Genomic DNA, 22838 nt, shown 5'->3' with positions numbered 1-22838 from the left:
CTCAAACTCATGTCCTTCAAGTCGGTGATGGCATCCAGCCATGTCATCCTCTGTTGTTCCCTTCTCCACCTGCCCCCAATCCCTCCCAGCATCAGAGTCTTTTCCAATGAGTCAACTCTTCACATGAGGTGGCCAAACTACTGGAGTTTCAGCTTTAGCATCATTCCTTCCAAAGAACACCCAGGACTGATCTTCTTTAGAATGGACTGGTAGGATCTTCTTGCAGTCCAAGGGACTCTCAAGAGTCTTCTCCAACACCACAGTTCAAAAGCATCAATTCCTTGGTGCTCAGCTTTCTTCACAGTCCAACTCTCACATCTATATATGATTACTGGAAAAACCATAGCCTTGACTAGATGGACCTTTGTTGGCAAAGTAATGTCTCTGCTTTTGAATATGCTATCTAGGTTGGTCATAACTTTCCTTCCAAGGAGTAAGCATCTTTTAACTTCATGGTTGCAATCACCATCTGCAGTGATTTTGGAGCCCCCCAAAATAAAGTCTGACACTGTTTCCACTGTTTCCCCATCTATTTCCCATGAAGTGATGGGACCAGATGCCATGATCTTCATTTTCTGAATGTTGAGCTTTAAGCCAACTTTTTCACTCTCCACTTTCACTTTCAGCAAGAGGCTTTTGAGTTCCTCTTCACTTTCTGCCATAAGGGTGGTGTCATCTGCATATCTGAGATTACTGATATTTCTCCCCACAATCTTGATTCCAGCTTGTGTTTCTTCCAGGCCAGCATTTCTCATGATGTACTCTGCATATAAGTTAAATAAGCAGGGTGACAATATACAGCCTTGACGGACTCCTTTTCCTATTTGGAACCAGTCTGTTGTTCCATGTCCAGTTCTAACTGTTGCTTCCTGACCTGCATATAGGTTTCATTTAATAACCTTTCTTAATCAAATGCTATCATTTGTTGAAAGAAATATCTATCTCATAGGAGAAATACGCCCCCCCCAAAAAAATTCCCTTGTTTTTCCATAGTATGCAAATAATAGTTTCTTAAAAGTGTTTAGTTTGACTTCAAAAAGTGGAAACCATAAGTCAGACCATAATTAAAAGGAGATTGCTAGAGAATTTGAGTGTGCATTTCTCATTCCAAGAAATCATTTTTACTTACTCTACATTCTTTGTCCAGTCTGGAGGATTACTCAAGGTCATAAATACACAGTTGGTCAAGATAGTGCACATGATAAGCATGCTGAATAAAGTAGATTATAGTTAAGGAACAAATGCTAGTACAATTTTGTGGCAATTTACAAATAATCCAATGCAAAGAAACCAAGTTACCTGTAAAATTAATTTTACTTATTTGTTTTAAAACAATGACAAAGAAAAAAACGAAACTCCGAAGTCTATCATATATTCTTTGTATTCTTGGTTCGTTGTTTTTTTGTTTTGCATCATTCCCTCACAAAACTGAATTCAATAGAAAGAGATCTCTGTTTGAAGCAAATGGGAATTTTCTAGTGTAAGTCTAAAAGTTATACTTCAGCTACCCTTTAAAATTTCCACTGATGGACAAAAGGTTAATGAATGGAATATAATAAACCTGAGAATGTATATCCCTGTGTATTCAAGGATTACATTGATTGATTCTACTGTAATTAGGAACTCTAGTAGCCGTACAGTGATGGAACTTGTCCCTTTAGCATTTACCACATAAGAATAAAGGGAGAGACAAATTTTGCTAATGAGCTAGTTTTATTTTCTAGCTTTTTATTTTCACTTGCGAGTATAGGAACTTATCAGGACATTTAATTATCTTTCTGTATCTTGTCCTTACCATACCTAAACACACACTGTTTTTAAACCTTTCTAAGAATTAGCTGTAATGATTTCTCTTAGAATTTCAACCCAGACTTCACTCTAAGAAAACTAAGGATTACATTTTTTGAAGTAAATCTTTCTGTTTTAAAATGTAAATACTTTCCAATAGCAAACTATGGACTGGGAGAATTCAAAAGCACTTCAAAGGCTATCCGTCCTCTTTTCCCTGTCTCTAGGTTAACCCTGTGTCTTTTGTCTCTTTTAGTTTTTATGTTGACCTGTTTTGAATCTGTTTGTATAAGATGCCTATTTTGGATCACTGCCTCTGAAGATCATCTAGTTTATTATCACTTCTTGAGAGTTTTCTTGAAATCCACACCTATTATGTCATTTTACATAAAGTTTTTGACTATCATTGTAGGTAGTTTTAAGTTCAATGATTTTTAAATAGATGCTATCAATCAGATGCATAGTAGTTTAATAAATATTTACTGAAGGAAGAAAAGAAGGAAGGAAGGAAGGAAGGAAGGAAAGTCCAGGTGATGAAGATACAGAACCAATTAAGGCAAAAAAATTTGAACGTTTGGAATATAGATAATAATACTAAGCACAGGAGGCTATGCTTCTTTAATGATGGCTATATATGGTCTAATTGAGGTTAATAACAGTTTGAAGGAGATTTGCTGTTGTTCCTGCTACACAGTGTGTTTCATTTACTATCATAGTTTTCTTTTTACTACTAGAATCATAATTGTCATTCTACAATAATCTTGTTATAAAGAGCAGAAAATCAGTGAGTACAATAGATTAAATAACAAGGTTACCAATTAATCTGAGAGAATTATATATATATATTATAAAAAGAATGACATTCTTTATAAAATCAGCTACTAGAAACAACATTTAGACAATTCACATAAAAAGGATATGAATGTACCAAAATCTTAATAGCAATTTTCCTAATAGGGTTTAGTGGAGTTAAAATATACAAGGCAGAGGTGGCACTGAATCGGAAAATTGCCTTCCCTTTATTCAATACTATAAAAGTCTGAAAAAGAACACATGAGAAAAAATTACTAGATTAGACATGTGGCTTATATGAAGAGCTTACACACATAAAAACTTTTTACCTGATTTATTTGAACTTGTTTCAGTCAGTTTGTATAAGTATAAACATATTAGATATCATTTTTTCTCCCCTAGATTAACATATAACTACAAATAAAGATACAACGTACTATTATCTAATCTGTCTCTCAGGTATCAATTTCCCAATACAAACTGATGATCCTACACAAAATTTGTATCAGGTTGTAAATTAACTTTGTGGACTCTAATTCTATTTAAGGCTTACCATCTGTCCCCAGTTTTGGTAACTTTTCAGATTATTCTGTACATACTGGTATTAAAATAATCTTTTATAAATATCTTAATTATATCAAATCTTTTAACTCCAAAGTTTATGAAGCTATTTTCCCTGTGGTAGTTGTCCTACTTTAAAATGTTCAAACAGGCTGAATAAACTGGTTTTGCTGGTTGTATAGATCTGCCGTAATACGAGAAGGACCAGCCACATTAAGAATTAGTCTGAAATGCATCATTTCAAAGGGCATTCTGTCTCTAAATTCCTATGACCTGAACCCTATAATCATCAATTTAGCATTTAAGCTGGGCTTTCCTGGTGGCTCAGATGGTAAAGAATCTGCTTGTAATGCAAGTCCAATCCCTGGGTTGGGAGGATCCCCTGGAGAAGGGAATGGCTACCCACTTCAGTATTCCTGGGACTTCCCTGGTGGCTCAGATGGTGATTACCTACTAGGTCTCTCTGGAATCATCTTTTTGGTTTGCTTCGCACCAAAGCACCTTTGTTCCAGCCAATTCAATTCACTTGTCAATCCCACTTACTATCAACTTCTCACTCTGATTCTCAAGATGAGTGTCAGAATCCTAGAGGAAGGAGGCACCTGAGAGGTCGTGTAATGCAAACTTACTTTTGTCCAGATCCATAACAGATCTGACGATAAGGTGCCATCTACAATGACCCACTCTTATATCAGATGTTCTTAGTTCTGTCCACATGTTAGAATCTCCTGGGGTGATCTTAAAATTGCTGTTATACGGGATCCACCCAAGAACAACAGAATTAATTTCTGGAGGATGGGCATAGACAATGGTATGTTAAACATTTTCCCCTAGTGATTCTATATGCAGCCACGGGTTGAAAATCCCTACTCTCCAGGAATGTCATCAGCTGTCAAAATCATCTCCACCATTATGTCTTTCCAGATAAATCACACTGCCTTTTGATCACTCCCCAATTGTTTCCTTTTTCCAGTAAGTCTTAGTATATTAATATACACACATTGGCATGCTGCTTGTAATTATAGCAGCAATTATTTGTAGAGTTCATTCCACTGAGGACTAGCTTAGAAGTTGTTATAAATCATTGAGCATAAAGAACCAGTTAGCTACTTTTTTTTTTTTCATTTTACACAGCATTTAATAGCCTGGTTTGCAAATAAACTCTTTTCAATTAAATGTGAGTTTACCTTTAAGTTGCTATTTACTTTTAAGATATCTATTCTATATAACTGTTTAGTTATGAATATGTTTTCACTATTCTCAAGTTTTACACGATCATTTGAATGTCATTAAAATGCATTGTGATGTTGCTTATATGATTAAAGTAACTAAGGGCTGTATCCTAGACATTCATGTTCACTGACAACATGCTCTGTTTGAGTAGAATATTGTGAGTATGATATTTACATTTAATGAATAGAAAATATTTATATATAAGTGTAAAGCATAGAGAAAGCGACCTCCCTGCACGTTGCCTTTTTGTATTCAAGACCATAGACCTAACCAACTATTTTCTATGAACTGTCTGTAGATTTGAAAAATGCTCTGATAAGGGAAAATAAGCTGTTCTTTACTAGCACTGAGATTATTCACAAGGGAGAGTGGGCACTGGGATGCCTGCTCTTGAAACACAATGCATTAAAGGATTTTTGAATTCATAGGATTAAATCATTTAATATTATAGTCAAGCAATCTGGGTCTGTTTAGATATTCAATGATAGCAGTAACATGTAAAGTTTACCACAGTTTAAGGTGCATTTACTCATTTTTTTTTTTAAAAACAATGTCCCTGAAAAAGCCAACTGTAACATTGAGAGGATTTTATTTTGAAAAATTTCCAAGCTCAAAGTGAACAGAAATGAACTGTTTCTTTAAACATGGAAGCCTCTCCTCTTCCCATAAGATTAGCCTTTGCAGTACTAATGGGATTAAAAATGACATAGCAAGGGCATCTTCAGTGAATTTACTGATTCTGGAATAAAGCAGACCTTAAGAACACAATCCCAGTTTATTTCTGGAGAACAACCCCTCACAGAAAGAAAACCTTGAGTTCTGAGAAGTGAAGAATAAAAGGTTGTTGTCCTGTATGGTAAACAAATGACAAGAAAGGCATTTGAAATTTGGGGCTCTTTTGTTGAGAGATATATTGAAACTGAAAATTATTGGAGAGAATGACTGATAAATAGAGGAGAGATCAATAGTGTCAATTCCAAAATCTGTTCTCCAATAAATAGTAAGTAATGATGTGACTTAAGAAAATAGTACTATATATTGCTACTAAGGTGATGAATGTTATATCTGAAAGTATGTTAAACTGGTTATTATCTACTTTGGAATGGTGCTTGCTTCTTTTTTCCAGGTAAATGTACATTTTACAGGTTCACTAAAGGTTTTACTACTTAAGGCAAGAATAAGTTCTCTGAGTAGAACCATATCCATCAGAGAATTGAAAATTATATAACTAATTTTTCAAAACATTTTCTTTCATTATATGATAAACACAGTATATAGCTTTGCTTAGTGATTAAGAGCTCTGGAGCCTGACTGCCTAGGCTCACATCCTGATTCATCACTTACGGAGTGTTAACTTTGGGCAAGTTACGTAACCTCTCTGTGCTTCACTTCCCCATCTATACAATGAGATAAATGTAGTACATGCCTTGTTTTTTGTTGAATGTTACATAAGTTATACGAGTTAAAGCACTCAAACAATACCTGACAAAGTATGAGCATAGCAAATTTTAGCTATTACCATAATCACTGTCACTAGTCTCAAGTTTCATTTGATCAATTTGAATGCCATTAAAATGCATTGTGATTTTGCTTATATGATTCAATTAGGTATGCAAAATTATAACATTAATTGATGGAATCAAAGTTTCATAATGCTTTATAATTTTAAGACACCTTTCACCTGCAATTATTCCATATAATTAACAAGCTTTATACCATATTTTAAATTCCAGAACTTCTCCATTAGCTTCTTACATTAGCTCCTTCTGTCCCAAGAGCTATTTTCTTCAATAGCCCTTCATCCTTCATCCTTATAGACTCATCATAAAGGAAAGCAGGGCAAACAACAGTATACACTCTGGATGTCTCTTAAAATGAGTCATGGCCATTATGAATAAATATGGGTTCCACTCTTGTTGTCAGACAGGGAGGCAATAAAAACTGACTTTGTTAGCACATAGAGAGCAATTCTGTTTCCTAGCGGCAGACTCACGTTAACCAAGCTTGAAAGCCTGATATAAAGTTAAAATGCCAATCTATTTATATACAACCAGATAGATCACTGTCACATGGGTTGGAATAATTGCTGTAGCAGAGCCAGCACATTCTTTCCTTTAAGCAGATGTATGGGAAGACGAATTATAATAAGATACTCTTTGTTGAGTGTGGAGTCCAAATAAGCTGACTTAATTAATTAATATGGATGTTTGATGACATCTCAATTAGGTGGCACAGTGTAGGCCCTCCCCAGTGTAGTGACTTTCTGAGAGGAAAGTACTTTCAGGACTACTACTAACTGAAAATCTGTCTCCCTGAAAAAATGTTAATATTTTTCTTCATTATTCTCTTTTGCCCCTCCTTAATTTTACCAATTCCCTATCTTAAGGATAGGTAAAATTCCTTTCTTTAAGTAGCAAATACTTTTAATCATGTCAAAGTATAAGTCATACTGTCATCTCTTGAAGGCATCTTTGCAAATGTATAGCTTGAATCAATAATTTCCAGAGGAGAATTTTCTTCTAGTTTCTTGGGGAATATCTCACTTGCATCATCATATGTAATAATACAGTAACTAAATTTCAAAATTTTCTTTACCAATTCTATAGTAAAGTACTGGAATACCTTACTTTTAGAACTATATGAATATATATTATATGCCACCTTTCATGCAGCTAGTTTAAAAGGAAACAGAAAGAATCAGTACTTTAACATTATCCTCTGTATGTACATAGTTTCATACAATATGTACATAGTTTCAGAGCAATAGGGCTAGTTCCAGGTCTGAATGGTTGTCAGTTCCTTTAGCCATCGTTGATCTTATAAGCTGTATGCTGCTTAAAGAATACAGTTTCTTTAGCCATTCCTTTTAAAAGGGCTGGCTTTGACTAATAAAAGTGCTCATTTTTTCCTTTAATCTGTAAGCCAATAACTCTTGGCGATATTAATGTTCCTTTAGTTTCTACATGGGCCAGTTTTTATGTCTGTGAATGTGAAATATAAATCATGGTTGTAAGCTGCCAAAATACCTAATTAGAGAGCACACAATCTATCATGAATTCTTTATACTTCCTACAAAATACTGCACGGTTGGTTTAACATAAAAAAACTAGCTAATTCTGACAGAATTATATGGTTATTATAGTATTAGAAAGACACAGTCATAATTGTTGATTTAAATCATATATAGTTGGAAAAACTTGAGTTTCTGTTTCTGTTTTTTTGTCTTCTGTTCTTGACATTTTTTTTTCTGAGTGATGTTTTAACAACATATAAATGTTCTGGAATCTAGCCTGTCACAGATTAAGTTTAAGAGAAACTCCCTATCAGGTTACTGGACCCCCCAAAAATGTATCTTTGGGTGAACATTTTTTTCTATCTTCCTATAGGAGGATGCTAAATAAAAGATTATTTATTACCCTTTAGACTACAAATGTATCGTGAAGAAACCTCAAGTCAAAGAACTGAAAACTAAGGACATGTGCCCTGTAACTCTTCTTTCACACAGCTATTATTCTGTTGTCTACTGTGTGTTTAAATATGTCACCAATAACAGATGTTTTGCTTTGTTGGTGTCAATTTTAATTTTGTCAATATCAGTGACTGTGAAATTGTAGAAATGGTTCATCTCTATATCACTTCACTTTGGCCAGATCTTGACTTCCTTTCTTACGTTTCTGCTCATTATATTGTACTTAAAAATAAGTGGAAATAAGTGTTATAAAATCTTAAACAATAGAAAACTTATGGTGCAGGGTATCCATGAGCCCCAGAAAAGTATATTAAAGTTCCAAGTTAAAGACTTATGGGAAGGATAAAATCAACACTCACTTTCTTATTGATATAGTAGGGGTCCAAGTCCTCCAGCGGCTCTGACACCATCCCTGGAGGGATGTCTCCGTAAATGAATGGAAGATTCTTTCCAGCCTCCAAGTCACTGTTTGGCTTTGGTTCGTTCTCTTCATCATTGTCTTGTTCTTTCTTGGGTTTCTTGGCTTTCTCTTCTGCAGCACGTTTTTCGATAGCAGCAAGAGATTCTCTAGTAAAAAGGCGGAAGCTTTCAGGTCCTGGGGGTACCAACAGTGCCTGTGCCATCTTTTCATCCTGCACATTTAATTACGTTTAGCTTCTTGCATAAGAATAGCCTGCAATTAAAAAAAATGCATGAGGGTTAGGAAAGCAAGAGAATGAGAGAGATTAAGAAAATCAACCAAAATGTTATTTAATATTTCTTGTATTAATTATTTTAATGTAAACATTAAGTAATGCTTTTCATGCTGCACTACAAATTTTAACTTAGAAATATCATTCAGTCTAATTTTCAATAAGACTTTATATGTCTGTTCTGATACCTTTACACCAAAGCATAGTAAACATTTGGTAAAGATTAGTGCCAAGAATGCTTGTCGATAAGATTACTTAGGGACCCATTATTTCTCTCCCTCCTCTTTTTATCATATCTTACTAACACTCCAAAGAAAAATATCCTGGTGACAATATAGTGATATACTGCAGACTCATAAAATCTCAGGGTAGGAAAAGAATTTTGTGTAACCCAACCACTGTTCTAATTACCAGCATCATTGAACACTGGTTGTAAGGCAAGGTCTGACTGTCAGCATCGACAGAGAAGTCAAAGCTGTTTCCTTTTAGCTTTTCACTTAGGTTCCTCCTGAGGTATCTTCTGAAGCAATGCAGAATGTATTTACTTTTCCTGTCTGCTCCTCTTTAAGTATTCCAGGACAGTTCATCTTCCTGAATCTTTCATTTGGTGTAGGGTTGTAAAGGAATGGACTATGGAGCCAGATGCCTTCTTTTCTAAACCCTGGCTGTCACTGTTGAGCGGCATGACTTTAAAAATGTAACCCCTCAGTGCTTCAGTCTTCATCTATAAAATGGGGATAATATGAGTACTGAACCCCCCAGGTTAGTAAGGAATTAAAAAATTAATTTGCATTAAATATTTAGACTAGTTTCCAGAATTAGCAAGCGTTGTGTTAGTGTCAGTGATCGTAATCTAATTATCTTTAGTTCCTTCCTTCAACCTTTTTCTCTGTTGCGGTTTCAAGCATCTTTGCAATTCAAGCCACTGTTCTTTAAATAAGGTCCTAACTTGCTGGAACTACAGCTAACTGTGGAGCTTCAGGAATGGACTGGGGAGTGCAGAGTACAGGGGCACATTCACACACGCCTACCCCATGGCTGGAAGAGGAATGGAGGAGACAAGGCAGACATGCGGAGTGGACCCGCTCAATTTCCCAGGGGAGGGAAGAAATTCTGTCTGCTGGAAATGTGACAGAACTGTCAGAAATACAGGAAATCAGCTAAATTTTGAAACATGAGTTAGCAGTTATTTTATTTTGAATTGTGCCAAGAATCTCATTTTAAAAATCCATATAGAAAATAGAAACAATAACAATGAAATGCAATGAGTACATCAGCCATCTTGTAGAATGATCTACAACCATGGCATCAGAATAATCACGGAAGTCATCTGTGATATTTCCCTATCCCCAGACACCTGCCTTCCTCTGCCCCGACACGTACTCTAGTCACCATAGTAGTTTATCCCTAAATGGCATTCTAATTCTTGGCAGTTCGTTGCATGGAGATAGTGAGTTTCCAGACAAGGAGAAATTCTAGATCTTATAGTGACATAAGAAAAATAGTGACTCAAAAAAAAATGTATGTTTTTGGAGTGTATATCTGAATTACTGGCTCCCAGGTCTGTCCCAGTGACAAAAAATATTTTAATACCTATGTCTTTCCATTGAATTCATATTCACAGTATGATACCATCATTATATTTCCTGCTATTATGAAGGTATATTCCAGATAAGTTATAAATTGTCAGACTTGTCAAAAAATTGTGCCATATCCCCTACTAGTTCTGAAAAAAGAACTTCTGATTTGTGATGGGACATCAAGTGGTATATGGATCAGAAGGTTTGGGAACAGGTATTCTGTTTTACTTGAAAATCAATCAGCTCTCTATTTTGTGCCTTCTAAATTCATGGTAGATGCACAAAGTAGAATTAATGGTTTCAGCCATTTTATGTTAAATCCAGTGGTGACATAGTCATCTCAACTCTAGGCAGCTGTGGAATAATCACAGCTTTTGTACTTTTCAGTGGGGAAGGAGTTTGTCTTTAACTCAAAGCCTTAAACAACCAGGTATGTGTAATCCACCTGTCTCTTATCACCTGTCTTGAATTGAATGGATAAGGGTTCTTCCCAAGTGCTAAATGAAAATGACAAAGCATGAGAACAATATCTTTAAAAATTTCTGTGGAACTTGGCTGCTCTCTTAAGGGACAAGAAAGGTTGCTTTTGTAGTTAAGCATTCACTTGAAGTGATTTTGGTTTCTTTATTGACAGTGGGAACCTTGCCGCAGTTGGTTTCAGAGTCTGTGACTACTGAGTTTGTGGTATTGAGTTTGTCACTTAATCTTCCTCAGCCTCTTTAAAGCACCTGCTTGCCAATGCAGGAGACAAAAGGGATGTGGGTTTGATCCCTGTGTCAGGAAGATCCCCTGGAGTAGGAAAATGGTAACCCACTCCAGTGTTCTTGCCTGGAGAATTTCATGGACAGAGGAGCCTGGTGGGGCCCCTGGTCCATGGGGTTGCAAAGAGCTGGACACAACTGAGCACACACAAGCAAGCAACCTCACTGACATTGAAACACCTTATCATATATGTGACAACACTTTTCCATAAAGAAATAACTACTTTTACTCATTTAATTAGAGTCTCCTGGCTCCTGAGTTCTAAAATGAAATTATTTTAAACATATCTAATGTAGAAAATCTTCCAGTAATCTTTATAAATGACTTTGATTTCTCTGAGATGACACACAAAAAGGTACCATCACAAAATCATGACAATTTATTTTAAAATAAATAATTTACCTTCATTCACTTATCAGGGGCCAGAATAAAGATCTCGAGTCTTGATCAAAAGGAAGTAAAGACGTCTCTTTGAAATTACCATGCTGGTGTCTCTAAATCCTGAGAAGACAGTCCAGCTCTAGACTCTCAGCTTTTTGTCTGCAAGGAGACCTAGGGTTTGCTCAGTATTTGGGTAGGCTGAGACATTAAAGATTATAGTGAACAGAGTTTCTTGGGGCTTCACCTATAGTGTTGCTGTTTAGAAACCTCTCGTAGTTCTTCAGTAGTTCTATTTTAATTTTTTTCTATTCTTTCTTGTTCTTTGTGAGCTTATTATACTGAGCTCTTACATAATTTTATATTCCTATTAGGACAGACTTTAAAAAATTAATTCCTGCTGATGCCTTGGTGTGGAATATCTATTATTAATGAATATATATGCATTATAATTTATTAAAACACATCAAATTTTCTCTAGAACTGTCCTTGCAAGGACAAAAAAGGAGAAAAGATCTGAGGAGATGATCTCTTTGATTAAAAACTCTAAGTTTGTTAATGTGTATCAATAAAACAAATGCATCCTTCTGTTAATCAAGAAAGACTGTGGTTCAGAATATCTTATTACAGGGATGGATGACAGAATTTCAAACCTGGAAGGAAACTTAGGGTCATTTATTTAGGAAATATTTATTGAGGGACCACTCTGTATCAACACTGTGCTTGAACTAGGTACCCATAGTGTCTGCCCTCAAGGAATTGACTGTCCATTGGGAAAGACAGATTTTTATACTAATAATTATAATATAATCTTATATAACTGGTTATTGTCTGAGGTGCATTAAAGGGAGGAGTTTATTCTACCCAGGGAAGGGCATGGTTAAGACAAGTTTTCCTAAGGAAGTGATATTAGGGTAAGTTTTGTAGACTGGTTGGAATTTGACCAGCTAGTTGTAGTGGTGGTGGTAGATGGGGGAAGGTTGGGAAGAAGCCATATTAGTAGAGACCTTTTAGGTAGGCAGGGGGGAAGCATGTATATGGACCCAGAAATAACAGAGCGTGGATTGTTTGGGAAGAACTAACTATAAGAAGTTCATTATGGGTGGAAGTCAACCTGCCTAAAAGGGAGGGGAAAAATAAAGGAATGGAATTTATGCAGGTTATAGATCACCAAAGGCGTCATTCAGCACGCTAAGGAAAACTAAGGAAAGCGTGGGACACGCATGATCACTTTAAGATTGGAAAGATGGTGGCAGTATGAAGAACGGACAGATAGGGAGTGATCCTAGAGCCATGGTTTTTAAACATTTTGGTTTCAGGATCCCTTAATGCTCTTAAAATTATAGGTGACTTCAAAGAGCTTTTGTTTAAGAGGAGACTTATCTATCCATATTTACTGTACTAAAAATTAGAATAGAAAATTTAAAAACATGTCTTGATTAATGTAATATGTTTACATATAAAACAGATTTTTTAATGAAAACACCTTAATATACCAATCATGTTTCAAAATGAAAAGAATTGAGTGAGAAGAATGAACTTGTTTTACATTTGGGCAAATCTCTTTACTGTCTGACTTAATGGAATATAGCTAGATACTCATATCTGCTTAAGAATTCAATCTGTTGAGATATGTTGTTTTGATTAAAGTACAAGAAGAAAATCCCCTCACAAATATGTAGTTGGAAAATAGGGAGCATTTCAATTTCTTTATGAAGCAGTTGTGAATATTTTTCTTTGATAAACATTAAAACTCTACAAATGGTAGTTTCTTAAATTAGTTTCTACGTGGAATCTAAAACTATCAGTGAACTTCTGATTGATCTTGCCCTTTGGATGGATTTTGTACCATCATGCATAGATCATTTGGAAAATATCAGCACATTGCTATGCAGATTTTCCAAATTTTGACCAACTTTATCATGTAAATTCAAAAATAGCATTTGTTAATATCACCATTGATCTCTAGAGAAGATCATAATGTATTGGGAGACTGTCAAGCTCCCAGTTCAGTTCAGTTCAGTCGCTCAGTCGTGTCTGACTCTTTGCAACCCCATGAACTGCAGCACGCTAGGCCTCCCTGTCCATCACCAACTCCCAGAGTTTACTCAAACTCATGTCCATTGAGTCGGTGATGCCATCCAACCATCTCATCCTCTGTCGTCCCCTTCTCTTTCCCAGCATCAGGGTCTTTTCAAATAAGTCAGTTCTCCCAGCTTCAGGTTTTCCAGAATTCCAATTTCCCCTTGAAAGCTCCAATTTTAACATCGACAACAACTGCTATCATTTGCTTTCCCTGAAGTCACAGGTTTTTCCTTTATTCACTTTTGAGAAAATATCTGCCAAATATCCGAGTCTGAATAACCAGAGTTTGTCAGTTCTTTCTGTCAAGTGGAAATGGTGTTCCGCGAAAAAGTAATGCGCATTCAGTTCTTGACTGACACAGTCACACAACTCTTTTCCTTGAGACAGCTTTAGTGCTCAGTCCACAGAGGAAATGCTTTCTGTATTCTTTCCCTATCATCATACAGAATATTAAAAATAAGTGTTCTGTAGGGTCAAGATTTAATAAAACTAATAATTTTTACTGCCTCATCAAAGATGTTCTTATGCGAACTGGCATTTTTTTTTTTTTCCTTACCAAAAATTGTGGTGAAGAAAACAAGGACTCCTCCTACAGTTTGGTGCCACTGCCTTGATTCCTGCTCAGGCGTTAGCAGTTCTACTTCCATGACTTTAGCACTATCGGTGCAAATGTCAGAGCAGTGAAAAAAGGCAAATGACAATTTGGTATTTTTTAAGAAAATAGTTTAGACCTCACAGACACTCTGAAGCAAACTCAGGAACACCCCGGTGTCTGAAACCACCCTTTGAGAACAGCCTCCCTAAAAGGAAGCAGATGGACACCAGTGGTTTAAAGCAAAGGGCAAGAGAATTTTATTGTAGCTTTACTACTTAAGGGTGTGGACTTGGTGGTCAGGACTGCATTCAAGCCCTGGCTCCACTATGTTCTAGCAATGTGATAATTTTTTTTTTTTTAATTCTTCATACTCGCCAGGTTCCCTATGAAGGTAATGATAGCAATGACAGCACATATTTCATAGAGTTAATGTTAACCTTTAAATGAGAAAATGCACTGAAAGCTGAGCAGGTGCCTGGAGGATAGAAGGTCTTCAATAAATTAGAAAGAAAACAAACCATGGCTGGAGGTTTGTATTGAAGGCACAATTAGGAAGAGAAAACCAATGAGATTTTGTGATGATTTGATATGAAGGGTGAAGAAGAGTTATGGGGTCAAGTTTATCTCCAGATTTCTGGTTTAAGCCTCAAGTTTAACCCAACCAAGAAGTAGAGGTTTGTAGGAATAAATTCTGCTTGAGTTTTATTTAGTTTGAGATGCCTGTGAGACAACTGGATGTATATTTATCTGAGACTCAAGAAAGCTGTCTGGGCTGGGTAAATGTTGATTAAGGAGTCACCAGTTAAAGCTGACGGAAAAGGCAATGGCACCCCACTCCAGTACTCTTGCCTGGAAAATCCCATGGACGGAGGAGCCTGGTGGGCTGCAGTCCACGGGGTCGCTAAGAGTCAGAGACTGAGTGACTTCACTTTCACTTTTCACTGTCATGCATTGGAGAAGGAAATGGCAACCCACTCCAGTGTTCTTGCCTGGAGAACCCCAGGGACGGGGGAGCCTGGTGGGCTGCCGTCTATGGGATTCCACAGAGTTGGACACAACTGAAGTGACTTAGCAGCAGCAGCATTAAAGCTGAAGAATACACAGTACATTATTTAGGAAAAAATTGGAAATATGAAGAAGCAGGACTCTTGTGATTACCATTTTTTAAGGAGAGGGAACACAGAGGATATTAAACAGTGACATTAGAACAGTTATATAGATGCCAAAAGAGGAATTTCTAAGAAGTTAATTAAAAGGCATGCATTGGATTTGACAAAAAGTCCAGCTACCTGCCTTTAAAATAAATGAGGAACAGGCACAGAGAAGTAATCTTCATTGAAGTATCTGTCTATTGACAAACACAGATTGTTGCCCTAAAGCGACACATTTTCCGTACATTCTGTTCTTGACTGATTTTTCCTATTATTGTTGACATTTTTTATCTTGAATCTTACTATTGTGTGATTTGATATTAAAGATCTAAGCTGTGTATAAGTACAGAAAGATAGATTTGTGTAACCCAGATCAGTTTTCCAGGCTCACGTATTTGTGTGCTGTGATACTAACATAAGCTGCTGAAAACATGTAAAACCAACGAATACAATGAGTACAAAATTAATAACTGTTAGTGAATCAGAATCTGAGAAAAATGGCACAGTAAATATTTGAGATATGCCGTAGCACTACCGCAGCAGAAACAAAAGTATTTTTTCCATTAGTCATTTAGCCCGTGAAGTCTCATCTTGCCTAATTTTCCAGAACAGAAGACAGTTTGGTGAATTGTATTGGTCTATAGCCTGTTAGTATCAATAGTCTCTCTCCGTCTCTGTAGGGATTTTTATAATTACGTTACAGACAAAATCAATTAGTTCTGGTCTATTTCCATGGAAACTGAATTATGCCAGAGGCTATAAATTTGCCATCTTCAAGGAAGGAAAGTTGTTCTGTGTCATACAACTTGAGAGATCAGGGAAGGAAAAAACAACATCCGAATATATTTTCATGTTCTTGACAAGAGAGAGAGTTGTCAGAGAAAGACTGGTTTCATTAGTGAGAACAGGATGCTGTCTGTGTTTTCTTGGTATCAACAAAAGAAATAGGAAAGGTATAATCTAAAAGATAGAATGGACCAATTAAGTATTTTCCTACTAAATAAAGTTATTATTTTTTCCAAAGGAATTTTCGTTTAGGGCTTATAAGTGGCATGTGTGACCAAAAGCATATTTTATCAAAGGCATACACATAGCATTCAACACATTATAATAATAACCAGTGGGCACTCACCAAGGCTGAATAAAATATTATTGTCTATGTTTTAAAAGTTTTGAAATTATTGCTTTGTTGGTGTGCCTACCTAACCAAGTGACTTTGAGGATTAAATAAAATAATAGATAAAACTCAATTGAATAATCACTGTGTCTTAGATAATTTACGTCATGTAATTTACGTACACTAACTTGTTTAATTGTCATTTTAACCCTGTGAGGGTATTACTATTACTATTCTCCCCGTTTTACAGATAGGAAAACCTAGGTATAGGTAGGTTGGATAATTTGTCCAAGTTACAAAAGTAATGAGGAGTCAGGATTTGAATACAGATAGTTTAGGGTAAAGCCTGGGTCCCAAGCCTGCAAAATGAGAAGAATTTTAGTTCATGTCTTCAGAAATGGAATTACGATGAGTCAGCTACCTTATTAGGAGGTTATCATGTACAGAGGTTGTTATGTATGTATGATGTTAGGAATGGGGTGGTACCATCTAAGAAGCACAGCAATAGAGTCCTCACCTTTGCTTTAAAATACAAAACAAACAGGAATGAATTAATAAACATAAAAGGCACATCTAATAGATACCTGTTTACATGTATGTTAAACATTTTGGAGCTATTTAAAGGTAAATTAAATTAACTAACGGTCTGGACAAGCCTATTGAGAAAGTAACTCTGTAGTGTGGCTATCACCATACTATGGCCAAATACAAATTAAATCTCGACTTTCTCTACTATTGTTCCCTTCCTGTCAGATAAACACATGATTGTCCATAAAAGAACTATTTTGGTCTTTTTCTACCTGGACTTAATGTCAGACATCTGAAAAAAATAGCTGAATGTGAAAGCAGAAGTTCATCTCTGGCTTCAGAACAGTTTTTGTCTTGGAAATAATTATTATTTTTCAGGAGATGATGTTGCCTGTGACTTTATCATTATCAGATAGATATACGCTCAGAGAGACAACTGCTAACTAATAATGACAATTAAGCCAATATTGTAATAAACAAATCAGCATCATTGGTTTTATCAGCTCCTCAGTTTGTCTACTGTGTTTTCAAACTGAAGTAAATTTTGTGTTCATCTTCCCAACAGCCATTCCACTTCAATACCTCTTTCAAACCCCTTGCCTATCATTAGTTAAGGATTAGACATTTGGTCCAGTTCTGGCCAATACAAGATGAGGGCAAGTCTGCCAACTTGGCATCTGTAAAAGTTTTCTTCACTCAAAAAAGACTGAGGGGGAGACAGAGTTCTCTGTCCCATGGGCATTGTTGCATCAGGGTATGATGGTCCTACTGCCGGCACTTAAAACCAGAAGGCGTGCCATTGTGAGGGCAAAGCTGACACGCTGAGGGTGGCAGATCACAGAGACAGATCTGCCCTTGGGCTCTTGATGGATCACTCACCTCCTGGACCCAAGCAGCCTCTGCACTGCTTGTTAGTTCAATAAACATCCTTCTTGACTTAGATAATTTTAGACAGCTTTTTTCATTAGTTGCGACTGATACACCAAACAAATAAACACTCCTTGGTAGGTTCAAAAACTTGGCCAGTCCAGGAGCCAGCTTACAGTCCAATTCTGACTACATATTTAGATGTCCTTTATCCTATACACATAGATGACCTACAGAACCAATTACCAAATAAATAAGTTCAACTAAATACAATCCTGGATAATTTGCTGAATACACAAGATGAATGTGTCTCTTGAGAGAAAAAGAAATAAAATGCTGGTTTAGTTTCTCTTTACTTACATCAATAGCCTTTGTCATCTCTCCACTCCCTGAGGTCATCTCTGCCATGTCTCTTGAGTGTTTTTCTCTTTGGGAGGAACAAACTAGCAAGGAGGCAGGAAATCCCTCTTCTGCCTCCTTTTTGTCCTGAAACTGTTGCCATTGTTAGTTTACTAGATTTTAGTTTACTTTGCACAAACACGATTTAGACCCACTAGAAGTTTAGGTACCTTAGATAGTCACAGCACCTTTTTCCGGAAAAAACTCCAGGCCAATTCTGGGAATTATCTCATTTGTTCTTATACGACCCTTATAAGAGATTCTGTGTTTTTATTCCAGTGTGCCACTCTGCCACAAATCCTTGACAGGTATCTCATCCCTGATGAACTCTGATGTGGCTTGACATTACCTTCCTTGCTCCATGACCTGTGAAGAAAGAGAACACAAGTGAAGTGAATCCAGCACCTTTGACATTTGGATTGATATGGGTACTCTGTTTCTGGATCTGGATTTTGTATGCACTTTGTTTACTTGTAGTCCTAGATCAAGAAATCAGGATTCACACAAAACATGTTGTGTGAGCCTTATGAGCAGCGTACCCTTGTGTGCTCAAGGGATGATGGGACCGGGAACCATTGTCAGGATCCTGCAGTGGGCATGGGACTCACCTCCTTCAGTGGCACCCTTGATTCCAGTCCTTCTGAAGACAGACTGGAGCTCCAGGGCATCTGCCTGTTCTTCACCTCCTACTTCCTTCCCTCCTCTCCTCTCTTTACTGCCCCTTTGCTTCTTTTCTTCAAATACCAGAAAGATCAAAGAGGTAGACCCTTGGAGTGTACGGTACACATGGAGGTTATGGGTTATTATCCTAATTCCTTTTCCTCCCCACCTAAAATCCCATTTTATTTGCTAAGATAAGACCAATAAACTTTATTCAATGGCTTCTATGAATAAATTTTAGATAAGCAGAGGTGAAAAAAACCAGCATGTTAAACCAAGGCGTAATATATATCAATCTGATGTCATAGTCCTTCCGGCTATAACCATTAGCAATGGCTAAGCCTAGTTAAACCAATGATTATTTAAAAGGACGATATATGAAAGTGAAAGTATTAGTCACTCAGTTGTGTCTGACTCTTTGCGACCCCATGGACTGTAGCCAACCAGGCTCTTCTGTCCATGGGATTTTCCAGGCAAGAATCCTGGAGTGGGTTGCCATTTCCTCCTCCAGGGGATCTTCCCAACACAGGGATCAAACCCAGGTCTCCCACATTGCAGGCAGATTATTTACCATCTGAGCCAACAGGGATACCCAATCAGTATCCCTGATTTAAATCAGCAATTAGTATTTTTTAAAATACTTCATTTCATGTATACAAATCTTACATGGTAAACCAGTCTGGATCCTCATGAATGAATCTCTTTTTACAATTTACTGTGAAAAAAAAAAGTCCCATTAAATGTCACCTTTTAATTTAATACATAGTTTTTTTTTTTAATCTTCATCTCCAGAGGAGAACTCACTCCTAAACAACAAATCTCTTCTTTAATCTGTCATCAGAGTGATCTTTTAAAAATATGTATCTTATCCTTATTAAACTTTATAAGTGCTTCTTAGTGAGTTATACTTAGGAAAGTGTGCCGGTGCCTTTATGATCTGGCCTTTGTCTTTCCTCTCTTTCACTTGGTAGCAACACAGACCTGGCTCTGCCATTTGCTAGCTGTTTAACATTGAACATGTTACCTGACCAGTCCAATTTTTAGTTTCCTCTCTGTTCATGGAAACTATAATACCCATGGAAAGAGGGCTGTTGTTAGAATTAAATGATCTGCACACATACACACATGCATGTAGAGTCATTTGTACAATAGCTGGTATAAAGTAGGTTTTCCATAAAAGCTGGAGGTTTTAGTAGTAATAGAAGTAGCAATAATAGGAATAACAGTATTATAGTTATTATTACTTTACTAATACCCATCATCAGATCTTGAAGCATTAAATTTCATTCAAGTATTACATTGTTAAATTTATAGTCCTTAAATAAATGTTAGTTGCTTCTACTTTAAGTCACAGGCTAATAAACACTACTTCTCTCCTTCACAGCATGTAAATAACTGAGTTTTCAATACCTTGATCTCCATCCTGACTTATAATGAGCATGGTATTAAACAACTAAAATATCAAATTTAGATATTCTAAATTATGTGCAGTCTTTTCTCTGGAGACATTTTCAGCCTTTTCTCTGGTGCGGGGGTGAAGTTGGGAGGACTAAATATCAAAGAGAAACTAAGAACTTCAGGATGAACAGAAGAGTAGAGTTTGAAAAAGCATGCCAGAAAGTTCTGATTCGCTTGAGTTCTTCTTCTTCACCCTCCCTTTGTGAAAATCACTGATTCACGGATTAGAGAAAATATATCTCACGGCCTGGGCTCCAAATGGGAGAGATTTTTTTCAGTCTCGAGTACACATGGGAAACAGTGATTTCTGCATATGGTTTCACACTCCAATTTGGGTCCAATACTTTGAGTTGTATTATGTCTTAATAAGATCTCTGTCTCACTCCTCATTCGAAGAAGACCACGGTTTATAGATTAATTGTAAGATAAAATAGGACTACTTGAGTTAAGAAGAGAATGAGGATTCTTTAAATCAGTTCTGAACTTCAGTGAGCATAAGAATCACTTGGACTGCTTATTACATCTGTAGACTTCTGGGTTCAATCTATGGAGATTCTGAAAAAATTAGTCTTGGGCAAGACCCAGGGATCTGCATTTTAAAACAGTACCTTAGATTAATTTGATGGAAATGGCACATAGAGTACAGTTTAAGAAGGTTATTCTGAAAGGAAAGAGTAGAGATTACTATGAATATGAGATGGTCACTTTATACAATCAAGGCTGGAATTTAGCGCTAATGTTCCCAATAGGTAAGGAAAAGTGGAAGTACACAGAATCATATGTATCTGATTTTATTTTAGGAAACAAAACAAAACAAAAAGATTCTTAAACACTGTGTATAAAAAGACAATCTTTCTCCAAGAACCAAACTGAGGGAAGAAGTTTTGCTATCAAGGGACACTACATAACATGCTTAGCAGATATCTTAAATTTAATTTCACAGAAGACCCATACAAGGTTTAATCTAATAAGACTTATACTAATGGTTAAAGTAGTTGAACTCAGTGAATTCCATTAAGATGGTGATGAGATAAGATGATTTAGAAACTATACTTTCAGATTATTTAATATAAGTATTGGACCTACAGATCCCCCCAAAATGGATAGCCTGCCTTTGAAATTATCTTAAAAGAATTTTAGCAGTTCAGAAATTAAGGGAAATTCTTTATACCATGAATGAGGAAGTTGTTATTCAAAGAGTATGACAGAAACTTTACTCTAAAAAGGGTAGGTGTCACCAGCTGAGGAACTTTGCTTTAATTTTATTTTTCTTAGCTCATTTTTATTTATACTGTTAATATTATTAATTGTAATATTAATACCAACAGTTGAATTTTCTAGAGATGAGTTTTATATTTCCTTTTGTGTAAGTTTATCCTAATAATTGATTTATCCTTTAATTTCTTCTAGTCCAGTGTTTAATTTTTGTCTTGAAATTATCTTAAAAGAATTTTAGCAGTTCAGAAATTAAGGGAAATTCTTTATACCATGAATGAGGAAGTTGTTATTCATAGAGTATGACAGAAACTTTACTCTAAAAAGGGTAGATGTCACCAGCTGAGGAACTTTGCCTTAATTTTATTTTTCTTAGCTCATTTTTATTTATACTGTTAATATTATTAATTGTAATATTAATACCAACAGTTGAATTTTCTAGAGATGAGTTTTATGTTTCCTTTTGTGTAAGTTTATCCTAACAATTGATTTATCCTTTAATTTCTTCTAGTCCAGTGTTTAATTTTTGTCTTGAAATTATCTTAAAAGAATTTTAGCAGTTCAGAAATTAAGGGGAATTCTTTATACCATGAATGAGGAAGTTGTTATTCAAAGAGTATGATAGTAACTTTACTCTAAAAAAGGTAGGTGTCCATTGTTTTTAAACCTTATTTTGCCTCTTTAGTTTATCCTTTAACTATTTACAAGAATACACAGAAGAACTGTACAAAAAAGATCTTCACGACCCAGATAATCATGATGGTGTGATCACTCACCTAGAGCCAGACATCCTGGAATGTGAAGTCAAGTGGGCCTTAGAAAGCATCACTATGAACAAAGCTAGTGGAGGTGACAGAATTCCAGTTGAGCTGTTTCAAATCCTGAAAGATGATGCTGTGAAAGTGCTGCACTCAATATGCCAGCAAATTTGGAAAACTCAGCAGTGGCCACAGGACTGGAAAAGGTCAGTTTTCATTCCAATCCCAAAGAAAGGCAATGCCAAAAAATGCACAAACTATCGCACAATTGCACTCATCTCACACACTAGTAACGTAATGGTCAAAATTCTCCAAGCCAGGCTTCGGCAATATGTGAACCGTGAACTTCCTGATGTTCAAGCTGGTTTTAGAAAAGGCAGAGGAACCAGAGATTAAATTGCCAACATCTGCTGGATCATGGAAAAAGCAAGAGAGTTCCAGAAAAACATCTATTTCTGCTTTAATGACTATGCCAAAGCCTTTGACAGTGTGGATCACAATAAACTGTGGCAAATTCTGAAAGAGATGGGAATACCAGACCACCTGATCTGCCTCTTGAGAAATCTGTATGCAGGTCAGGAAGCAACAGTTAGAACTGGACATGGAACAACAGACTGGTTCCAAATAGGAAAAGGAGTACGTCAAGGCTGTATATTGTCACCCTGTTTATTTAACTTCTATGCAGAGTACATCAGAGAAACGCTGGACTGGAAGAAGCACAAGCTGGAATCAAGATTGCAGGGAGAAATA

At 36.2% G+C, this 22838-nt stretch overlaps 1 protein-coding gene across 2 annotated transcripts in view; it reads right to left on the bottom strand.

Annotated features, from left to right (window-relative positions):
- The window catches only part of SCN3A (sodium voltage-gated channel alpha subunit 3), a 121414-nt gene that overhangs the window by 80785 nt on the left and 17791 nt on the right, over positions 1–22838 (bottom strand). Inside the window, exons 2-5 of one of the 2 annotated variants that reach the window (XM_002685332.6) lie at positions 18168–18363; positions 8203–8516; positions 2709–2827; positions 1130–1219 (exon numbers count right to left, since the gene is read on the bottom strand). In XM_002685332.6, coding sequence (XP_002685378.1) covers positions 1130–1219; positions 2709–2827; positions 8203–8466 — 473 coding nt within the window. In that variant the 5' untranslated portion in view covers positions 8467–8516; positions 18168–18363. Of the gene's footprint in view, positions 1–1129; positions 1292–2708; positions 2828–8202; positions 8517–18167; positions 18364–22838 lie in introns of those variants that run through there. The other variant, XM_005202500.5, reaches the window with a different exon arrangement.

The sequence above is a fragment of the Bos taurus genome, chromosome 2 (genome assembly GCF_002263795.3).
Source record: "Bos taurus isolate L1 Dominette 01449 registration number 42190680 breed Hereford chromosome 2, ARS-UCD2.0, whole genome shotgun sequence".
In the NCBI taxonomy this organism is placed as follows: domain Eukaryota; kingdom Metazoa; phylum Chordata; class Mammalia; order Artiodactyla; family Bovidae; genus Bos; species Bos taurus.
Note: the sequence above shows the minus strand (reverse complement) of the source record. Positions and strands in the feature narration are given on the sequence as shown.